This window comes from Salmo salar, chromosome 15 (genome assembly GCF_965601325.2).
Source record: "Salmo salar chromosome 15, fSalSal1, whole genome shotgun sequence".
NCBI lineage: Eukaryota > Metazoa > Chordata > Actinopteri > Salmoniformes > Salmonidae > Salmo > Salmo salar.
The window spans coordinates 88,455,789-88,477,375 of record NC_138305.1 but is presented as its reverse complement, the minus strand read 5'-3'; the positions used below and the strand labels follow the sequence as shown (position 1 = coordinate 88,477,375).

At 41.9% G+C, this 21,587-nt stretch overlaps 2 protein-coding genes across 4 annotated transcripts in view; one reads left to right on the top strand and one right to left on the bottom strand.

The window, feature by feature from the left end:
• LOC106572344 (protein kinase C and casein kinase substrate in neurons protein 1) overlaps positions 1-6,800 on the top strand; it is a 51,988-nt gene extending 45,188 nt beyond the window's left edge. For 2 of the 3 annotated variants that reach the window (XM_014146386.3, XM_014146388.3), the window contains 6 exons: positions 316-491; positions 1,951-2,071; positions 2,348-2,463; positions 2,609-2,650; positions 3,493-3,725; positions 4,228-6,800. In XM_014146386.3, the coding sequence (XP_014001861.1) occupies positions 316-491; positions 1,951-2,071; positions 2,348-2,463; positions 2,609-2,650; positions 3,493-3,725; positions 4,228-4,337 (798 nt within the window). In that variant the 3' untranslated portion in view covers positions 4,338-6,800. The remainder of the gene's footprint in view (positions 1-315; positions 492-1,950; positions 2,072-2,347; positions 2,464-2,608; positions 2,651-3,492; positions 3,726-4,227) is intronic. The other variant, XM_014146389.3, reaches the window with a different exon arrangement.
• Positions 6,801-7,661: 861 nt separating this feature from the next.
• LOC106572345 (SAM pointed domain-containing Ets transcription factor) lies at positions 7,662-17,860 on the bottom strand. The gene is made up of 5 exons (XM_014146390.1): positions 17,361-17,860; positions 13,593-14,041; positions 9,615-9,812; positions 9,195-9,377; positions 7,662-8,957 (listed from the first exon to the last, which is right to left on the bottom strand). Exons 2-5 carry the CDS (start codon positions 14,026-14,028, stop codon positions 8,779-8,781), a joined length of 996 nt encoding a protein of 331 aa, XP_014001865.1. The 5' UTR covers positions 14,029-14,041; positions 17,361-17,860; the 3' UTR covers positions 7,662-8,778.
• Between the last annotated feature and the right edge of the window lie 3,727 nt (positions 17,861-21,587).

Below are 21,587 nucleotides of genomic sequence, written 5' to 3'. Positions count from 1 at the left end.
GATTCGATCCAGCAACCTTTCGGTTACTGGTCCCATGCTCTAACCACTAGTCTACCTGCTGCCCCAATCATCCATGAAGGTGGATCTCCCACTCTATTCATGGAGCTCTGGTAACAAAAAGAGCAGAAATGTTTGCACTGCCTGTTGTTGATTAGAATGATACATTACATCTATCTGCAGTAGCATAGCTCTTCTTACCTCTTTTGGATGAAATACACTGTGTCCAACTCCTCGTGTTGTCCTTATCATCCCCCAGGCTAAGGAGAAGTATGAGAAGTCTCTGTCAGAGCTGATATTGTCCTTATCATCCTCCAGGCTAAGGAGAAGTATGAGAAGTCTCTGTCGGAGCTGAGTGCTGTCACTCCCCCGTACCAGGAGAGCATGGAGCAGGTGTTTGACCAGTGCCAGCAGCACGAGGTCAAAAGGCTCACCTTCCTCAAGGAGATCCTGCTGGACATCAAACGCCACCTCAATCTCACTGAGAACCAAAGGTCAGTGACTGGTGTTATCCTCTATCGTCCCATACATACTGTAGCCCATCCTGCTGTATTAAATCATCTCCATCAACCTTTCCTCCCACATGGCCTTTGAACTGAAAGGTTATAGAGGAAAAACATGTCTGTCTTCAATTTCAGTTGGTACAGTACGTATACGTATGTACATATTATCGACTTGGACTCATCTACACAACAGCAAATCTGCCTTGAAAAGATGTTCTACATTAGTGTATCTAATATAGTCAGAATACCTTCATTACAGTATTGATCTCTTCTTTGCTTTATGTTATTAGTCGAGTCTATGGATTAGTTGAAATATTACATTCAGAGGGAATTTACTCCAATGTGCTTATGATGTTGCTTTCATTACAGTTCCTTTCAAATAGATTAATTTCAACACATTTCAGTCTTTCAGAGTCACAACACCAATTATACAGAGGATGCAGTTAATGACATTTCAGCCAAATTGCATCATGTCAGAGTGAACTCTTGTCATATTCTTGACTGTGGACCAAATTGCATGTGATACAAAGTCAGGTTCCATGGTGATTGGAATAAGGAGTTAATTCAAGCTGTTTCCTGGATGCATAGTCTTGGTTTATGATCTGAATGCAGGATGAGTATAGGCTTTTATGGTGTGGTGTGGAGTACTAACATGGGCCTTTTGGACCACAGTATTGGTGATAACCCATAAATCAACCATAGACAGGGTAATGGTAAGCTAATAACTAAAAACCCAGGTCTCAGCTCCCTCTAATACAGTTATGCAGATACAGACAGTGTCCCAGTGACAGCGGTGAAAAGAGAAAAATCCCTTGTAACTTTTATGTGGTGTGGTGCATTTGAATCGTCCATTTTATTGTCCATTATAGCATCTTACTCCTCAATTCTTGGCAGTATCACCATGAAATGTCGTCATTTGTAGGGCTTGACTGTCAGTTATTCTGTGTTTTTGTCTCCACCTTCTGGTGGAATAATACCCATCTGTCGCGACTACCTCACTACGCCAATTTGAATGCAAATGTACTGTCTGTGTTCTGTGTAGCTTCACCTCATGCTATGAATTGATCGAATGGCTTTGTCTTTCAACCATTCCACGCTGTTCTGAGTAGTGGAGCTTCATAAACAACTAGAAACTCTACAGGAAACAGCACCATTAGTGCTGGACAGTTGGCGCTGGCAGCCCTAATGTGTTATTGTCTCATAAAAACTGGGTGGTTCAAGCCCTGAATGCTGATTGGCTGACAGCCGTGGTATATCAGACCGTATACCATGGGTATGACAAAACAGTCAGGGCTGTATCCAGGCACTCCATGTTGCGTCGTGCATAAGAACAGCCCTTAGCCGTGGTGTATTGGTCATATAGCACACCCCATCGGGCCTTATTGCTTAATTAAACAGGCTCCTTCTCTCTCTGCGTGTCACAATGTGCTCTCTGTCCTCCTCTCCCCAGCTATAGTACAGTGTACAGAGAACTGGAGCGCACCATCCTGGGTGCCAACACACAGGAGGACCTGCAGTGGTTTAGCAACCACCATGGCCCTGGCATGCATATGAACTGGCCAATGTTCGAGGTAATGCGGCCTATATTCTCCGCATTTCATCCATATACTTGCTTTTCAGGATTATTTACAACATGTAACAAAGGTTCAGGTATTTTTTTATTAATTCCCCCCAGATGCAAATATTGCTTTTTGATACGACTTCTTAATACAGTTTCATGCATTTGTAAGATTGTTGATTTAGCCTACTTTCTGATTTAAAAGGAAAAGTGAAGGACATTGGCCAGATCTGAGGCTCTGCTTCAGTATAGACTTTCAGAAGTATTTATCCTCTGCTCTGACCTCCAGGAGTACAACCCAGATGCTACTGCTGCTGTTGTTAAGAGGGAGAAGGTGCAGAAGCCGGCTGGGGCCCCACCGACCCCCAGCACTGACCATGTGGCACCACCTGGAGACCGTGGCAGGTGAGAGGACCACTCCACTGGTCAAACTACTACTGACACAAACACACACACACACACACACACACACAATGACATGCCAGGGTTCATATCGATATCTCCTATGATGCCATATCATTTGTTTTTCTGTCTTCCTTCAATTGATCAGCATCAGCGCTGATCATGTGGCACCACCTGGTGACCGTGGCAGGTGAGAGGACCAAAACACTGATCAAACACCACTGCCACACACCTGCTACTGCCACACACCTGCTACTGCCACACACCTGCTACTGCCACACACACCAGCTACTGCCACACACACCTGCTACTGCCACACACACCAGCTACTGCCACACACACCTGCTACTGCCACACACACCAGCTACTGCCACACACACCTGCTACTGCCACACACCTGCTACTGCCACACACACCAGCTACTGCCACACACACCAGCTACTGCCACACACACCAGCTACTGCCACACACACCAGCTACTGCCACACACCTGCTACTGCCACACACACCAGCTACTGCCACACACACCAGCTACTGCCACACACACCAGCTACTGCCACACACACCAGCTACTGCCACACACACCAGCTACTGCCACACACCAGCTACCGCCACACACACCTGCTACCGCCACACAAACCATCTACCGCTACACACCAGCTACTGCCACACACACCAGCTACTGCCACACACACCAGCTACTGCCACACACCTGCTACTGCCACACACCAGCTACTGCCACACACACCAGCTACTGCCACACACCTGCTACTGCCACACACCAGCTACTGCCACGCCGGGACCTACCTTAGTCCAACTACTTAAATTGTATCATACACCCTGGGATCTAACATGATGCCGTGACTTTTTTTTGCAGTCTCCATATAATTAACTGGATTGATGTTGATTATTTATGTATTTCATTCACTCTGTTAATAACAGTTGCTCTAGTCTACGGTACAGTAATGTTTGTATTTTTGATTAAATTCTCCCTATCAAACCCCTGTATCTTCTCTAACTCTTCCATTGCAGTGTGAGCAGCTATGAGAAGAACCAGGCCTACTCCACTGAGTGGTCCGATGACGATGCGCCTGCAGCCTACTCAGGCGGTGAGACCAACGGGGGTGGAAATGGTAACTCCTTCGAGGAAGACTCTGGCAGTGCAGGGAAAGGGGGTGCTGGGACCGGGACCGCGTCCGGGGTGCGAGTGCGTGCTCTGTATGATTATGACGGACAGGAACAAGATGAACTCACCTTCAAAGCTGGTAAGCAACGACAACACTTCACCATCTTTAATGTCTCTTCATTTGGCTACAATGCATTCGCAGCTAAAGCCTATTCTTGAGTCCAACAGTGTAAGCCAAACTCTGGAACTGACACTATCAGTATCACATGGTATATCATGAACAGGCTGGCTTGATAGGGGGGTGGAGATGAGGTCACAGGAAATGTCCCGCTATCTCTGTTCATCCCATTTCGAAGCTCCTCTATTCCTGGAGGAAGATAGTAGTGGTTAGTCAATGATGGCCACATTCCACTTCCTTCAATTACAGGCACCTGCTAGTTATTAGCAATTGTCTTCTGAAAATCCCTATGTTAGATGGTGTTAGTAGGGCCTTCCTAACAACATGATGCACATCCTGCCTGATCTTTGCTAATAGTGACATGATAAAGGAAACAATGAAGGTGACCAAATGTACTATTGACCATGGAAAAGAGCATAGAATGCATGTTGATTAAGAACTAATGTACATATGTTCTTCACAGGTGATGAACTGACCAAGACTGAGGATGAAGATGACCAAGGCTGGTGTAGAGGTCGCCTGGATACAGGCCGAGAGGGACTGTACCCGGCCAATTACGTCGAGGAGATCTAATGACCCCAAAGGAGGAGGACATGCCATTGGAGGCAGCTCGGACTGTCTCATCCAATCGCACTGCACATAGCCAGAGACTTACGAGCAACACATCCCTTGCCCAACAGATGCGCCAATCAGAGTCTTGCCTAAATAAAATCTTAGTATATTAGTAGTATATTATATTTATCCAGTATTTGGAGTGAGGAGGACGTAAACACTAAAACAGGAGCAGCATTTATTCCAGTGTACACACACTCAAACATACTGTAACATCAAGCCAATGCAGGGACACATTTGTGTAGCTGTGTTCAATATAAAGATCATGCAGATGATTCAACGTTTTTGCAGTATATTCTCCTATAACAGTGTGACGATAATGTACCCAATTCTATTTACCTGCCGGTTTAACCAGAACAAGCTACTCAGCCTGCATTGTGTATATATGACACCGTTTTGTGTAGCAGTTTCGATGCTGTGTGTGTTCAGTCCTCCTCCTTACATTGGGAATGCTGTGTAGTGTTAAAAGTACCACAAAATGTATCCTAGATTTGATTATTTTCTCTTTTGTGATTTGGTCTCATCCCTTTTACCAGTTGTGCAGTGGTACAGTATCTGTTTGTCTCTGTTTCTCAATTGGTTTGCAATAGCAGCATGTGCTATGCAACATGCATTCCCTTAACCTTCAAGCCATATTAAGGCTACAAGATGCAACTAATCCCCTGATATGACCAATGCAGAGGACCGAAGTTCACCATTAGACACAGACACAGCATTGGAATAGCACCATGAGCTTGTGTCTGCCTTCATACCCGGAAGTGGAGAGGGTGGATAGATTTTTTTCACCACCATTGAATCCAAACATCTCATTTCCGTTAATTGCGAGGTATTTTTAGAATATCTGTTCATTTCGATCTATTGCTGTGTTATATCTAGAATACCTGTGAGGGAACTTCTGCATTTTAGGGTCAGTAGGCAAGGTATTATCACCAGCTTGCTTTGATTTAATCTGTCAGTGCTGACAAGAACGTTTTGGACAATTTGATTGTTCAGGTGATGTATTCAGGCATATTTAATGTGAATTTAGTTGTTTTCCTGCTGTAGGGGGAAAACAGCATATAGGAAAAATGGTTTTGAACTATGTTACTGTTTGATGGTTGTCTCCTTGTAAAATAGGATCATCAATCTTGACGGTACCATGCTGCAGATCCTTGTCTTAAAATGGAAACGTGGACATGAATGTACTATTGTAGGGGCATGGAAGGAGACATGCTGTGTTTAACTAGGCATGTTTTGTTCCATTGTCATAGAGAACGCTACCAGAAAAAAAGTGGTTTTGAGCCCATTTACCTACTTAGGCCAAAGAATGACCGAAATCCGAAAATGTATAAAACTCTCTCTATCCATGCAATAACTCACATATCACATAACCCTGTCAAGGATTTTCTTGTCAAGATGCAACTCATGCAACTAACTGCTTCCTGTCCTCTGAATATTTCTGTGTTCATTCAATAGGCGATCCACATGGGGGAAGACAAGAGCATTTTTGTTTTATTTTTTATTTCACCTTTATTTAACCAGGTAGGCCAGTTGCATACAACAGTGACCACAGTATATCAGAAATCATTTCTTTGTCTACAGTAATTAACTCTACTTTAGATTGCTCCCAGTAGTATACTTCACATGCTCACACCTAATGCAGCCCCTGCTTTGAATACACATTTATTTATACTGTTCTAATTACATTGGTAACCAGTTTATAATAGCAATAAGGCACCTCTGGGGTTTGTGATATATGGCCAATATACCACGGCTAAGGTCTGTATCCAGGCACTGCGAGTTGCGTTGTGCGTAATAACAGCCCTTAGCCGTGGTATATTGGCCATATACCACACCCCCTCGTGCCTTATTGCTTAAATATACAGAAAACACTACAGTACTTGTTGAGAAATCTAACTTATCAGATGTTGTCCGATGCAAATATTGTTGCCAATGGTAAGCTATTTAAATCACACATGCGATGATGTTGTGAGAGCAGAATGCTCATGAACATGAGGTTATACAGTAGGTCTCTCTTCAAGTTTGATGTCGTAGAACATTTTCTAACGACAGGATGTGTTTAGGTTAAGGCTTAAGAGGAGACTTCACCAGGTCTTGGTATCACTGTTGAGAGATCATATCACCAGCTCACAAGTAATGTGTATTAGTGTAAGCTGTCCAGCCTAGCAAAAATAACTAATATCATCGAGATATCCTATGTCGTTTACACACACACACACACACACACACACACACACACACACACACACACACACACACACACACACACACACACACACACACACACACACACGCACACACACACACACACAGGAACACACACACACACACACACAGGAACACACACACACACACAGAGGAACACACACTGACACACACACACACACACACACACACACACACACACAGAGGAACACACACACAGGAACACGCACACACACACACACACACACACACACACACACACACACACACACACACACAGAAGAACACACACACACAGAGGAACACACACACACACATCTCGGGTAGATATTTTGGGGGCAAACATCCTTATCATCATGAGTTGTGTAATTGTAAAGAAAAAAATGAAAAAAATGCAAGTGATCAAATACTAAGAAAAATGTAGTGTCATACATGTAAATGTGTTACAACAAAATAACAGCAATGGAAAAGCATATTACGTTATAGGTACCATATCGTATGAATTTCATTGCAATGGAATTGTCAATGTACCAGAGCGTGACGTTACCCCACGCTGTCAAATTTGTATATGATGATGTAATTTAAAGATGATATTATATTGTAACTGTACAACTGTGTTGAGTTGGAAAGGAAACCTAACTATGTTGAGGCAGTAAAAAACAGTGTATATGTAAATGCTTTTTTATGTTGATTTTTCTCTTCCTTATGCACACAAGGGCGACACGGCTCATGTCGTGAAAACCCTGTATTAGCAGTGTATGTATGTTTATAGTTAGTGATGTAATTTGATCTCCTAACTGGTGTAGTGCCTGTTCATCTTAATGTAACAAAAGGTTCATTTAAATATGCATAAAGATGATTATGATTATGATAATACTTATGATAGTAATGAAAATCCTGAATCAAAGTTGTTGTGATGGTGTCAATATTGCGATATTGGTTTGAAAGGGGAAAACAAGTTTGTTGAGAATACAAACAAAACGTTTTGTGTCATTTGTGTGTTTCTTGAATGGATTTTGACTGTACATTGTGATATGCTATGATTGTAGTCTCAGGGTGCTTGATGAGAAAGCAGAAAAATACACATTGTGTCATTTTATTTTAGACACATTCAGTATGTAAACACATAGAAGGATATACAGTATGCTTTAGGTCATTATACCTCAATATTTACAAAAGACATCTTGCTCACACTCTCATTATAAATATTCAATATTATGTTCTAACATGTGTACAGTATGTATTCAGTCAATAATCTCTAGCCCTGTTTATACCTGCCATTAACACGCGTCCTTCGTCATGATCTTGACCTGATCTTGCCTGTTTACACTTATAAGATTTGATCACAATGTTTCTTTTAATCGTCTTCACTTGTCTAAAAATGTGGGCACAATCAGAATGTGGACAAGATCAGGACAAAGGCAGCATGTTAGAACCAGGTATAAACAGGGCTTCTGTCACTGGTGTTTGTCTCTACATATGGATTCTAGCACTTGAAATGTGGCAATGGTATTGAAATGCTTATATTACAGTAGTTTACTGTATTCACAAATTCCTATTAGACTTGATTCTTCCGCCAGTGAACGGGCACCGGAGTCAAATCATTTCTCTATTCTTAAATGAAATTACCAACGTAAACATCAGATCTGTGTGGTTAACAGCTGTGCTTACTTGTGACTCGTGAAGAGCCCCATACATGGGAATACCACTACAGATCAGTAGTAACCACATTGCACACATTCACTCCAATATTCACCCGGCCTGTAACAAAATGCCATGGACTGTACCAATGCTTTTATATCCGAGGGACATTGTGTAATGTAAATGAAAGAGAAACCACCTTAAAGTCAATAATGGTGGTTACAGTAATGTGAAGTCACAATCAGAGAAAAAGAATACAGACATATGTTTTTGACCTTCGTGAAAATGAAATATTGGACAAATAGTATTGGAAATATTGGAAATGTAAAACTTTGCATATCTAATGCAATGTGGCAATAAAAAATGACAAAACCCCATATCCAATCAGTTTACCTAATAATATTGGAATTAGGCAGGAGTGCACAATGCAGGAGGCAGTCTATACATTGCGTTGCTGGAGCTAAAACAACACTTTTGCCAAAACCTGTTTGGCTAGATAGTGGTCTCCAGTCATCATCAACACTAATCTTCTCTTCTGGCTGGCTGCCCCACAGGTTCATACAGGGTGGACAAACTGGTAGACCAGTCTCTGGGACACATCAGGCTTGCGGATGATGCCTTTCTTGTAGTACTGTCGGATAGAGCGACTCAGCTTGTCATAGTTCATAGCTGGACGGTTCTTCCTGATGCCCCATAACCTGGACACATAAGCCGAGTCTTCTATTTTGAAGATTCCTGATGATTATAAGAAAAACTATTTTTGAGAGATGGAACATTTAACCTTTTTCAGCAACCAATGCACAATAAGCCCCAATGTTGAATAACCCAAGTCAGCTCCCATGGCAAACTTTTCTCACCCGTACTGTGTACATTTTAGGACACCCTCAGCCTCAAACCTAGGAGGGTTGCCCTGAAATGTACACCATACACCCGCATGCACTCCACCCTTATGGCTTCTCCCTGCCCACTCACCTTTCTCCTTGTTGAGCCAGCGGATGCAGTGTCCGTAGTTGTGCGGCTTGAGGAGCAGCTCTCTAAGAAACTGCCACAGGTGGATGGGCTGGCCTGAGCAGGAGGAGTCTGCCTTTGGCCACGACTCCTCAGCACCATGTAACCTGTTATCTCCTGGTGTGCAGGGCTCCTTCATGCATGCAGCTGTGACAAAAACAACATAGAACAGAATTACACATTTGTTATCTCGACACAAGAAAATACCTGAAAACTACAGCACAATCTATATGGTGAATGAGCCTGGTATTCCTTCGGCTTGTGGCTATAAAACACGCAATACTTTTACAATGGAATGACTCACACCGAAGATGAAATACATGCCATGTTATATATACCACAGTACAAGTAAATGGACCCATTGAAGGTTATCAGTTGTCCTACCTGATCTCCAGATGTCCAGATGAGCGTACAGCAGGTGTCCACACTGCATCGAGCGCTGCCTGAAGTCCTCCTCTGTCATGGAGCACAGATCCTTTCCACTGAGCTCCTGGAACACCTTGCCCACCTGGGGTAGTCTGTACAGGTGCTCTGTCCACAGCAGCCACTTCTGGACGTTCCCACAATTCCACTCCATGGGGTCTGCACAGGAGATGAGTTGTTCATGATGGACCAATATAATGGTAAACATTTATCCACAGCAAGTTATATATACAGTTAAATACAATGGCACTGTTGGCACCAATGATGTATATAAACCCTGTATTGCTGATGCTATGTATGTCACAAGCGTTGATGAAAGGTGACCAAAACGCAGCGGGTATAGTGCTCATCTTCGTAATTTATTAATGAGAGTGAACACTTAAACAACAAACCAACAATCAACAGTTCTGCAAGGTACACAGACTATACAGAAAGCAACCACCCACAAACCCAAAGGAAAAAACATGCTGCCTAAGTATGGCTTCCAATCAGAGACAACGAAAAACACCTGCCTCTGATTTGAAACCATACTCGGCTAAACATGGAAAAAGAAACATAGAAATAGAAAACTAGAACCAAAATAGAAAATATAGAACATAAGCCAAAAACCTCGAAACACACAAAACAAACACCCCCTGCCACACCCTGACCAAACTACAATAACAAACAACCCCTTTTACTGGTCAGGACGTGACACTTCTGACCCACTGGAATTGTGATACAGTGAATTATAAGTGAAATAATCTGTCTGTAATCAATTGCTGGAAAATTGTTGTATCAACAATTATGTCATGCACAAAGTAGATGTACTAACCGACTTGCCAAAACTATAGTTAACAAGAAATTTGGGGTGGTTGAAAAACTTGTTTTAATGACTCCAACCTAAGTGTATGTTAACTTCCGACTTCAACTGTATATATATACAGTGGGGGGGGGGAAAGTATTTGATCCCCTGCTGATTTTGTACGTTTGCCCACTTACAAAGAAATGATCAGTCTATAATTTTAATGGTAGGTTTATTTGAACAGTGAGAGACAGAATAACAACAAAAAACCCAGAAAAACGCATGTCAAAAATGTTATAAAATGATTTGCATTTTAATGAGGGAAATAAGTATTTGACCCCTCTGCAAAACATGACTTAGTACTTGGTGGCAAAACCCTTTTTGGCAGTCACAGAGGTCAGACGTTTCTTTTAGTTGGCCACCAGGTTTGCACACATCTCAGGAGGGATTTTGTCCCACTCCTCTTTGCAGATCTTCTCCAAGTCATTAAGGTTTCGAGGCTAATGTTTTGACAAATCAAACCTTAAGCTCCCTCCACAGATTTTCTATGGCATTATGCTGCAGTAGTTTATGTGTCGGGGGGCTAGGGTCAGTCTGTTACATTTGGAGTATTTCTCGTCTTATCCGGTGTCCTGTGTGAATTTAAATATGCTCTCTCTAATTCTCTCTTTCTCTCTTTCTGTCTTTCTCTCGGAGGACCTGAGCCCTTGGACCATGCCTCAGGACTACCTGGGATGATGACTCCTTGCTGTCCCCAGTCCACCTGGCTGTGCTGCTGCTCCAGTTTCAACTGTTCTGCCTGCGGCTATGGAACCCTGACCTGTTCACCGGACGTGCTTGTTGCACCCTCGACAACTACTATGATTATTATTATTTGACCATGCTGGTCATTTATGAACATTTTAACATCTTGACCATGTTCTGTTATAATATCCACCCTGCACAGCCAGAAGAGGACTGGCCACCCCTCATAGCCTGGTTCCTCTCTAGGTTTCTTCCTAGGTTTTTGGCCTTTCTAGGGAGTTTTTCCTAGGGAGTTTTCCTAGCCACCGTGCTTCTTTCACATGCATTGCTTGCTGTTTGGGGTTTTAGGCTGGGTTCTGTACAGCACTTTGAGATATCAGCTGATGTACGAAGGGCTATATAAATACATTTGATTTGATTTGATTAAGTTCTGGAGACTGGCTAGGCCACTCCAGGACCTTAATGTGCTTCTTCTTGAGCCACTCCTTTGTTGCCTTGGCCGTGTGTTTTGGGTCATTGTCATGCTGGAATACCCATCCACGACCCATTTTCAATGCCCTGGCTGAGGGAAGGAGGTTCTCACCCAAAATTTGACAGTACATGGCCCGGTCAAAATGATGCGGTGAAGTTGTCCTGTCCCCTTAGCAGAAAAACACCCCCAAAGCATAATGTTTCCACCTCCATGTTTGACGGTGGAGATGGTGTTCTTGGGGTCATAGGCAGCATTCCTCCAAACACGGCGAGTTGAGTTGATGCCAAAGAGCTCCATTTTGGTCTCATCAGACCACAACACTTTCACCAGTTGTCCTTGAGCAGGGGGACCTTGCGGGCGCTGCAGGATTTCAGTCCTTCACGGCGTAGTGTGTTACCAATTGTTTTCTTGGTGACTATGGTCCCAGCTGCCTTGAGATCATTGACAAGATCCTCCCGTGTAGTTCTAGGCTGATTCCTCACCGTTCTCATGATCATTGCAACCCCACGAGATGAGATCTTGCATGGAGCCCCAGGCCGAGGGAGATTGACAGTTCTTTTGTGTTTCTTCCATTTGCGAATAATCGCACCAAATGTTGTCACCTTCTCACCAAGCTGCTTGGCGATGGTCTTGTAGCCCATTCCAGCCTTATGTAGGTCTACAATCTTGTCCCTGACATCCTTGGAGAGCTCTTTGGTCTTGGCCATGGTGGAGAGTTTGGAATCAGATTGATTGATTGCTTCTGTGGACAGATGTCTTTTATACAGGTAACAAGCTGAGATTAGGAGCACTCCCTTTAAGAGTATGCTCCTAATCTCAGCTCGTTACCTGTATAAAAGACACCTGGGAGCCAGGGAGCCAGAAATCTTTCTGATTGAGAGGGGGTCAAATACTTATTTCCCTCATTAAAATGCAAATCAATTTATAACATTTTTGACATGCATTTTTCTGGATATTTTTGTTGTTATTTTGTCTCTCACTGTTCAAATAAACCTACCATTAAAATTATAGACTGATCCTTTCTTTATCAGTGGGCAAACGTACAAAATCAGCAGGGGATCAAATACTTTTTTCCCCCACTGTATTTTCATGTTTTATTTGTATGTTTAGCTGACATAATATAATTTAAATGTATGCATTAAGGTGTCTGTAATATAATAAATGTGGCAAAAACAAATGTAAACATGAACAAATGCATTTCTATAGCTTAACAATGGTGGGGGAGTGCCAAGATGGAGTCGCAGAAGCTTCAAAACAGCACCCCTGCAGTCATCTAGTCTATATATAAATCACTGGTTGGCACTCATGCAAATGCATAGGTTACCTATTCAAATGTGAGCTAGTGCATCTTTAAGGAGCCTTTGAGGAGAAGGAGATGAGGTGTGTGTGTGTGCATTGTACTGTACGCAATTTCTGAACTCATATTTGTTTATTTTCTTTTTGACAGGTACCGAGTTGGTGAGTGTGTGAAATGATGAATTGTCAACAGAGCCATTTGCACAGGGCGGGGAGGCCCCAGACACTTCCTTTCATTGAGTTTAGCCTATCGTCAGTGGCATTGCCATAAAGTCAGAGTGTCACATAAAGAAAGACCAACCTAAATGGTGACCTTCACTGTTTTGTTTGCTTTGCTGTAAGTAAGATCCAATAGTGCATAAGGGGGTACTTCAACTGTTAAAGTAGTGCATGAAAGGTGCTCTTTTCTCTGTGCTCTTTTGTCCTTATCCTCAGCCAATCTACTGACAGTGACAGGTCACATGCTCAACTGTAGTGAACATAATAGACCATGAGACTGATAGAGGCATGAGGTCTATACCTTTTGGAGAACTTAACATATGAAACGGTAACACAGTTTATAGGACAGGATAAGGTGGTAATAACATGGTATTGTAACAAATTATAGGCAAACAATAGCTTGGTAATTTAACAGTTTTCCTACCTGGAGTAATGTTGAGCAGTATGCAGGCAGTCTCTATGTCCTTCAGTACCTCTCCCAACACCATGCTCTGAACCTGCTCCAGACAGCATTCCTCAACCTGTCCCTCTAGCCCAGAGGGGAGCCCCAGGCCCTGGCTGTTGATGACAGGGCACTGTTCCAGGGCCTTACAGGGGGGCACAGGGGGCGCTGCTTCAGACTTCTTCAACAGCCACGAGCTGTTTTCAGTGAGGAGCATGTCGAAGCAGGGCAGGAAGACCCCTTGCAGGCTGCATTCAGGAGCGGTGTGTTTAGGCACACTTATCAGTCCCCGGGGCGGCTTGGTGTCCTCCTCCTCCTCCCAGGCCCTCAGGGCAGACCCACTGTGGGAGTAATCACTGAAACTCATCAGGGGTAGGTGCACTGTGCTTCTCATGCGGTCACAGCCTGGACTCCCCATAGCTTCAACAGTGCTGGAGAAAACAAAGGAAGACTTTCATCAGTCATGTTGTATAAAGGGATTTATACTGGATACACCTAAATATAATTTCGGTATCTCATGAGGCTCAATTGGAGACAATAGCGAACTCAATGGCAAACTGTTCATATATTGACATAGTAAATGAGATGTGTAAGAACAAACTTTTTTTGTAATCATATCTGATGAAGAACAGAAACTGCCATCCATGAGTGACACTTTCTATTTACACTTTTCTAGTCACTTTGTTTGACTGTTTTATTTTCCTTCAATTCACATGGAATTATATTCTCTCAGACAGTACTGTCTTTATTCTGCATTTAAACCATGACCAAATGCCCAAATATTTAAACAGTAGTAATCCTAAAGCAAATATGACATTTCATACATTTTCTTTGGTCTGTTGGCACCTTCTTCAAAATGTTGAATTAAACAATCTCTTTTCATAAAAACATCATTTCATTATGTAGAGTAGCACGTTTGAGTGTGGTGTGACTTTTTGTCATGTTATTAGTAACCCTATAGGATGAAACCCTGCAGGTGAAACGACAGTTCAGTTGGATACCAGAGTGACAGTTAATTCTACGATGGGGGGGCCCTCTTATCTTACCCTGAGGTAACAGACATATTGTAATGTCAAGTAATAACGTCATGCAATACTGTATCAATGACAGCTGAATCAGCACTTATAAACTGAGGCCTTAGGCCTAGGATGTCTGGCTGGTTGCTCATGTGCTGGTGGACACTGACAGGGTTAAGTTTTTTAGGCACCAAGATTGATTTGAGCTTAATTGTAAAAAGAAAGTCCCTGCCCTCATGGCATATTAGATAAAAGGTGGATAATGAATAACCCAGCCCATATCCATGGTGTGACCGCAACAGCTCATAATGCTGCCCTGGCCATGCTCATGTAGCGGGAGGGATTACACTGCTGAGAAGTGCTGTGCCTCTGGGCACCAAAACCAGAATGCACCATCCTTATGTATGACTTATGCTGTATCTTGTACTGTTGCCATTGACACTAAGGTGTACAAACGACAGTATAGTGCAGCTGTTTGAGCCTAGGAGCGTTTCCTCCCAAGATGACTAGAGTTGAGAGAGATTATCATGGAAGAGATACTTACCCCTAGGTGTGTGTTTTCAGGTGCTTTTGTCTTTGGGTGATGGACTAGGCACGCAAGACCATGAGACGTTTTCATGCCAATTATCTTAGAAAATCCATATCACATAAAATAAAATTTTACTGCTGACAACATGGCTTGTTAAAATACCTGCCCTTCCAGATATCACATGGGAAAGACTTTTAGGTTTTTACAGTGGTGGAAAAAGTAACCACTTGTCATACTTGAGTTAAAGTAAAGATACCTTCATAGAAAATGTCACCCAGTAAAATACTACATAAGTAAAAGTAAAAAATGATTTGGTTTAAAAATAATTAAGTATCAAAAGTAAATGTAATTGCTAAAACATAAGTAAAAGTAAAAAATAATTTCAAATTACTTCTAATAAGCAAACCAGACTGCACGATATTTTAGCTTTTTTATTTATATACCGATAGCCAGGGGTACACTCCAACACTCAGACATCATTTAAAAACAAAGCATTTGTGTTTAGTGAGTCCGGCAGATCAAAGGCAGTTGGGATGACCAGGGATGTTCTCTTGATAAGTGCATGAATTGGACTGTTTTCCTGTCCTGCTAAGCATTCAAATGTAACGAGTACTTTTGGGTGTCAGGGAAAATGTATCGGGTAAAAATACATAATTTTCTTTAGGAATGTAGTGGAGTTAAAGTAAAAGTTGTCAAAAATATAAATAGTAAAGTAAAGTACACATACCCCAAAAACTACTTAAGTAGTACTTAAAAGTATTTTTACTTAAGTACTTTACACCGCTAGGTTTTATTACTATTTAGTGCTTGAGGGGTTTGGTCAGATCATATGGCTTATCGTTTCCAAGACTAAGTGTAACATAATTGGTGAGTTATTACAGGGAAGTTAATTGACTAAATACTGTAAAATGGGGGCCTTTCATCTTCTATGGAAAATGAAATAGTTCATTAGAATGAATACATCTCAATTGATTCTCAAAACTATTAAAACATTAATGATTTGTACATGCTGTTATACTTAAAGAATACTTTCCCTTTATTGAAGTGTCTTACAGTCATGCTCCATTTCTATGTTTTCCTTTGTGGGTATGTGTGCATGCATGTGTGACTATTGTACTACACATGAAAGAAATATTGCTTTAGAACAAAGCACTGGCTCCAAAAATATACCTTGCTGGATAACAATGGTAAACTGATATCAGAGGAATTCAGTCGATATGAAGATATTTGGTCATGTATTACTCATTGCATTCTCCCACACATTAATCAAAGGGAGGGCTACTTTAAAATGCACACCTATTTCTTTATCTAGCTACTTTACCAGCATAAAAAAAATCGGAGTGTGTTTGTATTCTTCTAAACTTTCAATCAGAATTCAGGCACACATTATCATTAGCAGAGAGTGGTTAAACTCTCATGGCAACCTGTTGAACTGCTTTGGTTCCCCTTGGGGCATTGTTAATAAAAATGAAAAACGTTGCTAGTGAGTGATTACTAACAAGCAGTTTTGTGCACTTGCCATGGATGCAGAAAAGATCAGGAAATGTCAATGCATCAAAAGGAAAGAAAATCACCTGCACTTTATATCTGAGGGGAATGAAAACGCCATAAAAAAGAGAATCACCTCTGATATTGCAACACAAGAGTAAAAACAAGGGAATCTGTAAGTGCTCAAAAACTGTAACAGAGTGAAAAAGTGAATATAAACTTAGTGTTTCCTTCAAACATGCATCATCAGTGTCTTGAACTGTGACCCCTTCTGTAAAGAATGGCCTGGTACTGTAGCTACAACACCAATAGTCCACTGCAACAGTCTCAATCCCTGGCTGAAACACATCCTATCAAACTGGTTCCATAGTTTGCTATCCTCATGAATATAACTCCTTTTAAATCACACTGATCAAAATCACCACCTCTACATCCTTACATAGTTCAAGCAAGTCTACCACTTCATCATTAAAAATCCACCTAGTGGTTAGAGCGTTGGGCCAGTAACTGAAAGGTTGCTGGATCGAATCCCCGAGCTGAAAAGGTACAAATCTGTCGTTCTGCCCGTGAACAAGGCAGTTAACCCACTGTTCCTAGGCTGTCATTGTGAATAAACATTTGTTCTTAACTAACTTGCCTAGTTAAATAAAAGGTTAAATAAAAAAATTACAAAATGATAAACATCTCTCCCAAGCCCAGGTGTGCCCGTAGACTTACCTGGTCAGGGGTGTAGGCTGCTGATTCTGTCTGAGCTGAGACTGTCACTCTGGATATCTGTCTGAGCGTCTGTCAAAGGACTGTCTTCTTGTCAAAGTGCTGAGGCGTTCCACAGTGAGTCACAATACAGATAGCAGTCAGAAGCTCAAGTCCCAAGCTCCTCTGGTGGTGGATGAGTCTAATATGTAGGCTTTACCTCAGTGATCCTCTCTGGTTGGCTGTCGCAGTCGTCAGGTTGTAACAGATGATGGTGGCCCTCAGGTCATGAGGCAGTGATGTGTCAAAGAGAGGGTCATTAGGATGCCTGGAGCCGTGTCTCAAAAACGTTCAGGTGGTCGGAGCTCTGTCTGATGCTCTGACAGTTGTGAGGGAGTCCTCAGCTGGCTTGATTGGTTGAGTGTAAGGCGAGGTTATTGGTCATTGCCGGCCAGCCTTATCTGTAATAAAGTTCTCACAATACTGACAAATTCATGCCAGAGGAGGGTGTGTGCCCAAGCAAGTGTGTGCCTAGGAATACTTGCTTCAATGTGACTTCAAGTCATATTTATAAGGAGACATTTTACCCTATGTAAACAGTATGAATAATGTGGTTCTGCCTAGCCACAGGTGAATGAGCAACTCTGTGATGACATCTGTAGCTTTCCTCCCCTCTTAAGAAGAGTGGCAGTTAACTCTTTGCTGTCAACCATGGCTTCTCATAGTGAAAGGACGAGTTTTCTAAAAGTGTTCCCTTCAGTATTTGTTATAATCTATACAATGTTTGTGATTTGTGAATAAGACAACATTCCATTGGCCTGAGGGGATTTTTCGAAGAATTCTCATCACTTAAAAATGGGGATAATGAATCAGGCTGCATTGTCTTAATAAGAGGCAGGTAACAACACATTTGTCTACCAAATGAGCAATTACAATATGCACTGATTTTTGACATACAAGCTTTCTACTTTTTGCCATTTAAGGTGAATTTGAGAAAAAAATTAAGAAAGTCACAAACTCTCTACATATACAGTATATTTCTCTCCTTTCAATATTTTGGAGTATAAAGCCAATAGAGCAGGGGTGTCAAACTCATTCCACGGGGTCGAATGTCTGCAGGTTTTTGTTTTTTCCTTTCAATTAAGACCTAGACAACCAGGTGAGGGTTACTTACTAATTAGTGACCTTAATTCATCAATCAAGTACAAGGGTGGAGCGAAAAACCACAGACACTAGGCTCTTCGTGGAATGAGTTTGACACTTGCTATAGAGTGTACTTTGTTTGTTTTGGGGGGTTTTTTTTCTCTAAATAACCGTCCTTACCAGCACAAATTACCACAGTAATTTACACCACATAAATATTTGTTTGTCTTTTTCCTGGATATAGTGTTACCCAGCCTATTCAACGGTGCCATATCAGATGTGATGAGGCAGCAGGAGGCGAGCCATGATCTGCAAGAGAACAGAACCACAGCTGGAGGTTCTTTGGATCGCTACAGTGTTATGGTATTCATACAGTATGTCTGTATATCACTGTTTGCACAGAAAAAGCAGCTTACAAACTACATCTCAGACACACCTGTGAAAACACACACCCACACCCACACACGCACACGCACACGCACACGCCAGAGGAGGCTGGTGGAAGTAACTATTGTGATGTATGGAATGGAATAAATGGAATGGTATCAAACACATCAAACATATGGAAACCATGTTTGTTTAAACCTAACACTAACCCCTTCACTTTTTTCCAAATTTTGTTACATTACAGCCTTATTCTAAAATGTATTTTTTTCCTAGTCAATCTACACACAGTACCCCATAATGATGAAGCAAAAACTGTTTTTGATTTTTATTTTAGCAAATGTATTCAAAATAAAAACTGAAATATCATATTTACATAGTGGCAAGAAAAAATATGTGAAACCTTTGGAATTACCTGGATTTCTGCATAAATTGGTCATCAAATTTGACCCGATCTTCATCTAAGTCACAACAATAGACAAACATAGTGTGCTTAAACTAATACTACACAAATTATTGTATTTTTCTTGCCTATATTGAATACATCATTTAAATATTCACAGTGTAGGTTAGAAAAAGTATGTGAACCCCTAGGCTAGTGACTTCTCCAAAAGCTAATTAGAGTCAGGAGTCAGCTAACCTGGAGTCCAATCAATGAGATGATATGGGGATGTTGGTTAAAGCTGCCTTGCCCCATCAAAAACACTCGCAAAATTTGAGTTTGCTATTCACAAGAAGCATTGCCTGATGTGAACCATGCCTCGAACAAAAGAGATCTCAGAAGACCTGAGATTAAGAATTGTTGACTTGCATAAAGCTGGAAAGGGTTACACAAGTATCTCTAAAAGCCTTAATGTTCATCAGTCCATGGTAAGACAAATTGAATATAAAAAAGTTCAGCACTGTTGCTACTCTGCCTAGGAGTGGCCGTCCTGCATAGATGACTGCAAGAGCACAGCGCAGAATGCTCAATGAGGTTAAGAGGAATCCTAGAATGTCAGCTAAAGACTTACAGAAATCTCTGGAACATGCTAAAATCTCTGTTGGCGAGTCTACAATACGTAAAACACTAAGCAAGAATGGTGTTCATGGGAGGACACCACGGAAGAAGCCACTGCTGTCCAAAAAAACCCATTGCTGCACATCTGAAGTTTGCAAAAATGCACCTGGATGTTCCACAGCGCTACTGGCAAAATATTCTGTGGACAGATTCAACTATAGTTGAGTTATTTGGAAGGAACACAGAACACAATGTGAGGAGAAATAAAACGCACAGCACACCAGCATCAAAACCTCATTCCAACTGTAAAGTATGGTGGAGGGAGCATCATGGTTTGGGGCTGCTTTGCTGCCTCAGGGCCTGGACAGCTTGCTATGTGTCAGCATGTGTAAAAGAGGCGAAGTCAGGTGCAGGAGAGTAGCGTGATGTATACAGGCGCACTTTATTAAAGTTCCAAAACGAGAGCACAACATAAATCAAATGTGCTCAAAAACACGGAACATAACAAAAGTAAAGGGCGTAAAAAGACACCACAGCAACATAAAACAATTACATACAAAACATGGTGGGAAACAGAGGGTTAAATACAAGTAGCTTAATTTGGGAAATGAAAACCAGTTGTGTAAGGAAACAAGACAAGACAAATGGATATATGAAAAATGGAGCGGCGATGGCTAGAAAGCCGGTGACGTCGATCGCGGAAAGCCCCCCGAACAAGGAGAGGAAGCGACTTCGGCGGAAGTCGGGACACTATGATCGACAGAAAAATGAATTCCCAAGATTATCAAGACATTTTGCAGGAGAATGTAAGGCTATCTGTCTGCCAATTAAATCTCAATAGAAGTTGAGTGATGCAACAGGATAATGACCCAAAACACAGAAGTAAATCAACAACAGAATGTCTTCAACAGAAGAAAATACACCTTCTGGAGTGGCCCAGTCAGAGTCCTGACCTCAACCCAATTGAGATGCTGTGGCATGACCTCAAGAGATCAGTTCACACCAGACATCCCAAGAATATTGTTGAACTGAAACAGTTTTGTAAAGAGGAATGGTCCAAAATTCCTCCTGACCGTTGTGCAGGTCTGATCCGCAACTACAGAAAACATTTGGTTGAGGTTACTGCTGCCAAAGGACTGTCAGACAGTTATTAAATCCAAGGGTTCACATACTTTTTCCACCCTGCATTGTGAATGTTTACACGGTGTGTTCAATAAAGACATGAAAACTTATAATTTTTTGTGTGTTATTAGTTTAAGCAGACTGTGTTTGTCTCTTGTTGTAATCTAGATGAAGATCATATCAATTGTATGCAGAAATCCAGGTATTCCCAAAGGGTTCACATACTTTTTCTTGCCACTGTAAGTATTCAGACCCCTTACTCAATACTTTGTTGAAGCACCTTTGGAAGCGAATACAGCATTGAGTCTTCTTGGGTATGACTCTACAAGCTTGGCACACCTGTATTTGGGGAGTTTCTCACATTCTTCTCTGCAGATCCTCTCAAGCTCTGTCAGGTTGGATGGGGAGCGTCGCTACACCGCTATTTTCAGGTCTCTCCAGAGATATTCGATCGGGTTCAAGTCCGGGTTCTGGTTGGGCCACTCAAGGACATTCAGACTTGTCCCGAAGCCACTCATGCGTTGTCTTGGCTGTGTGCTTAGGGTCATTGTCCTGTTGGAAGGTGAACCTTGGCCCCAGTCTGAGGTCCTGAGTGTTCTTGA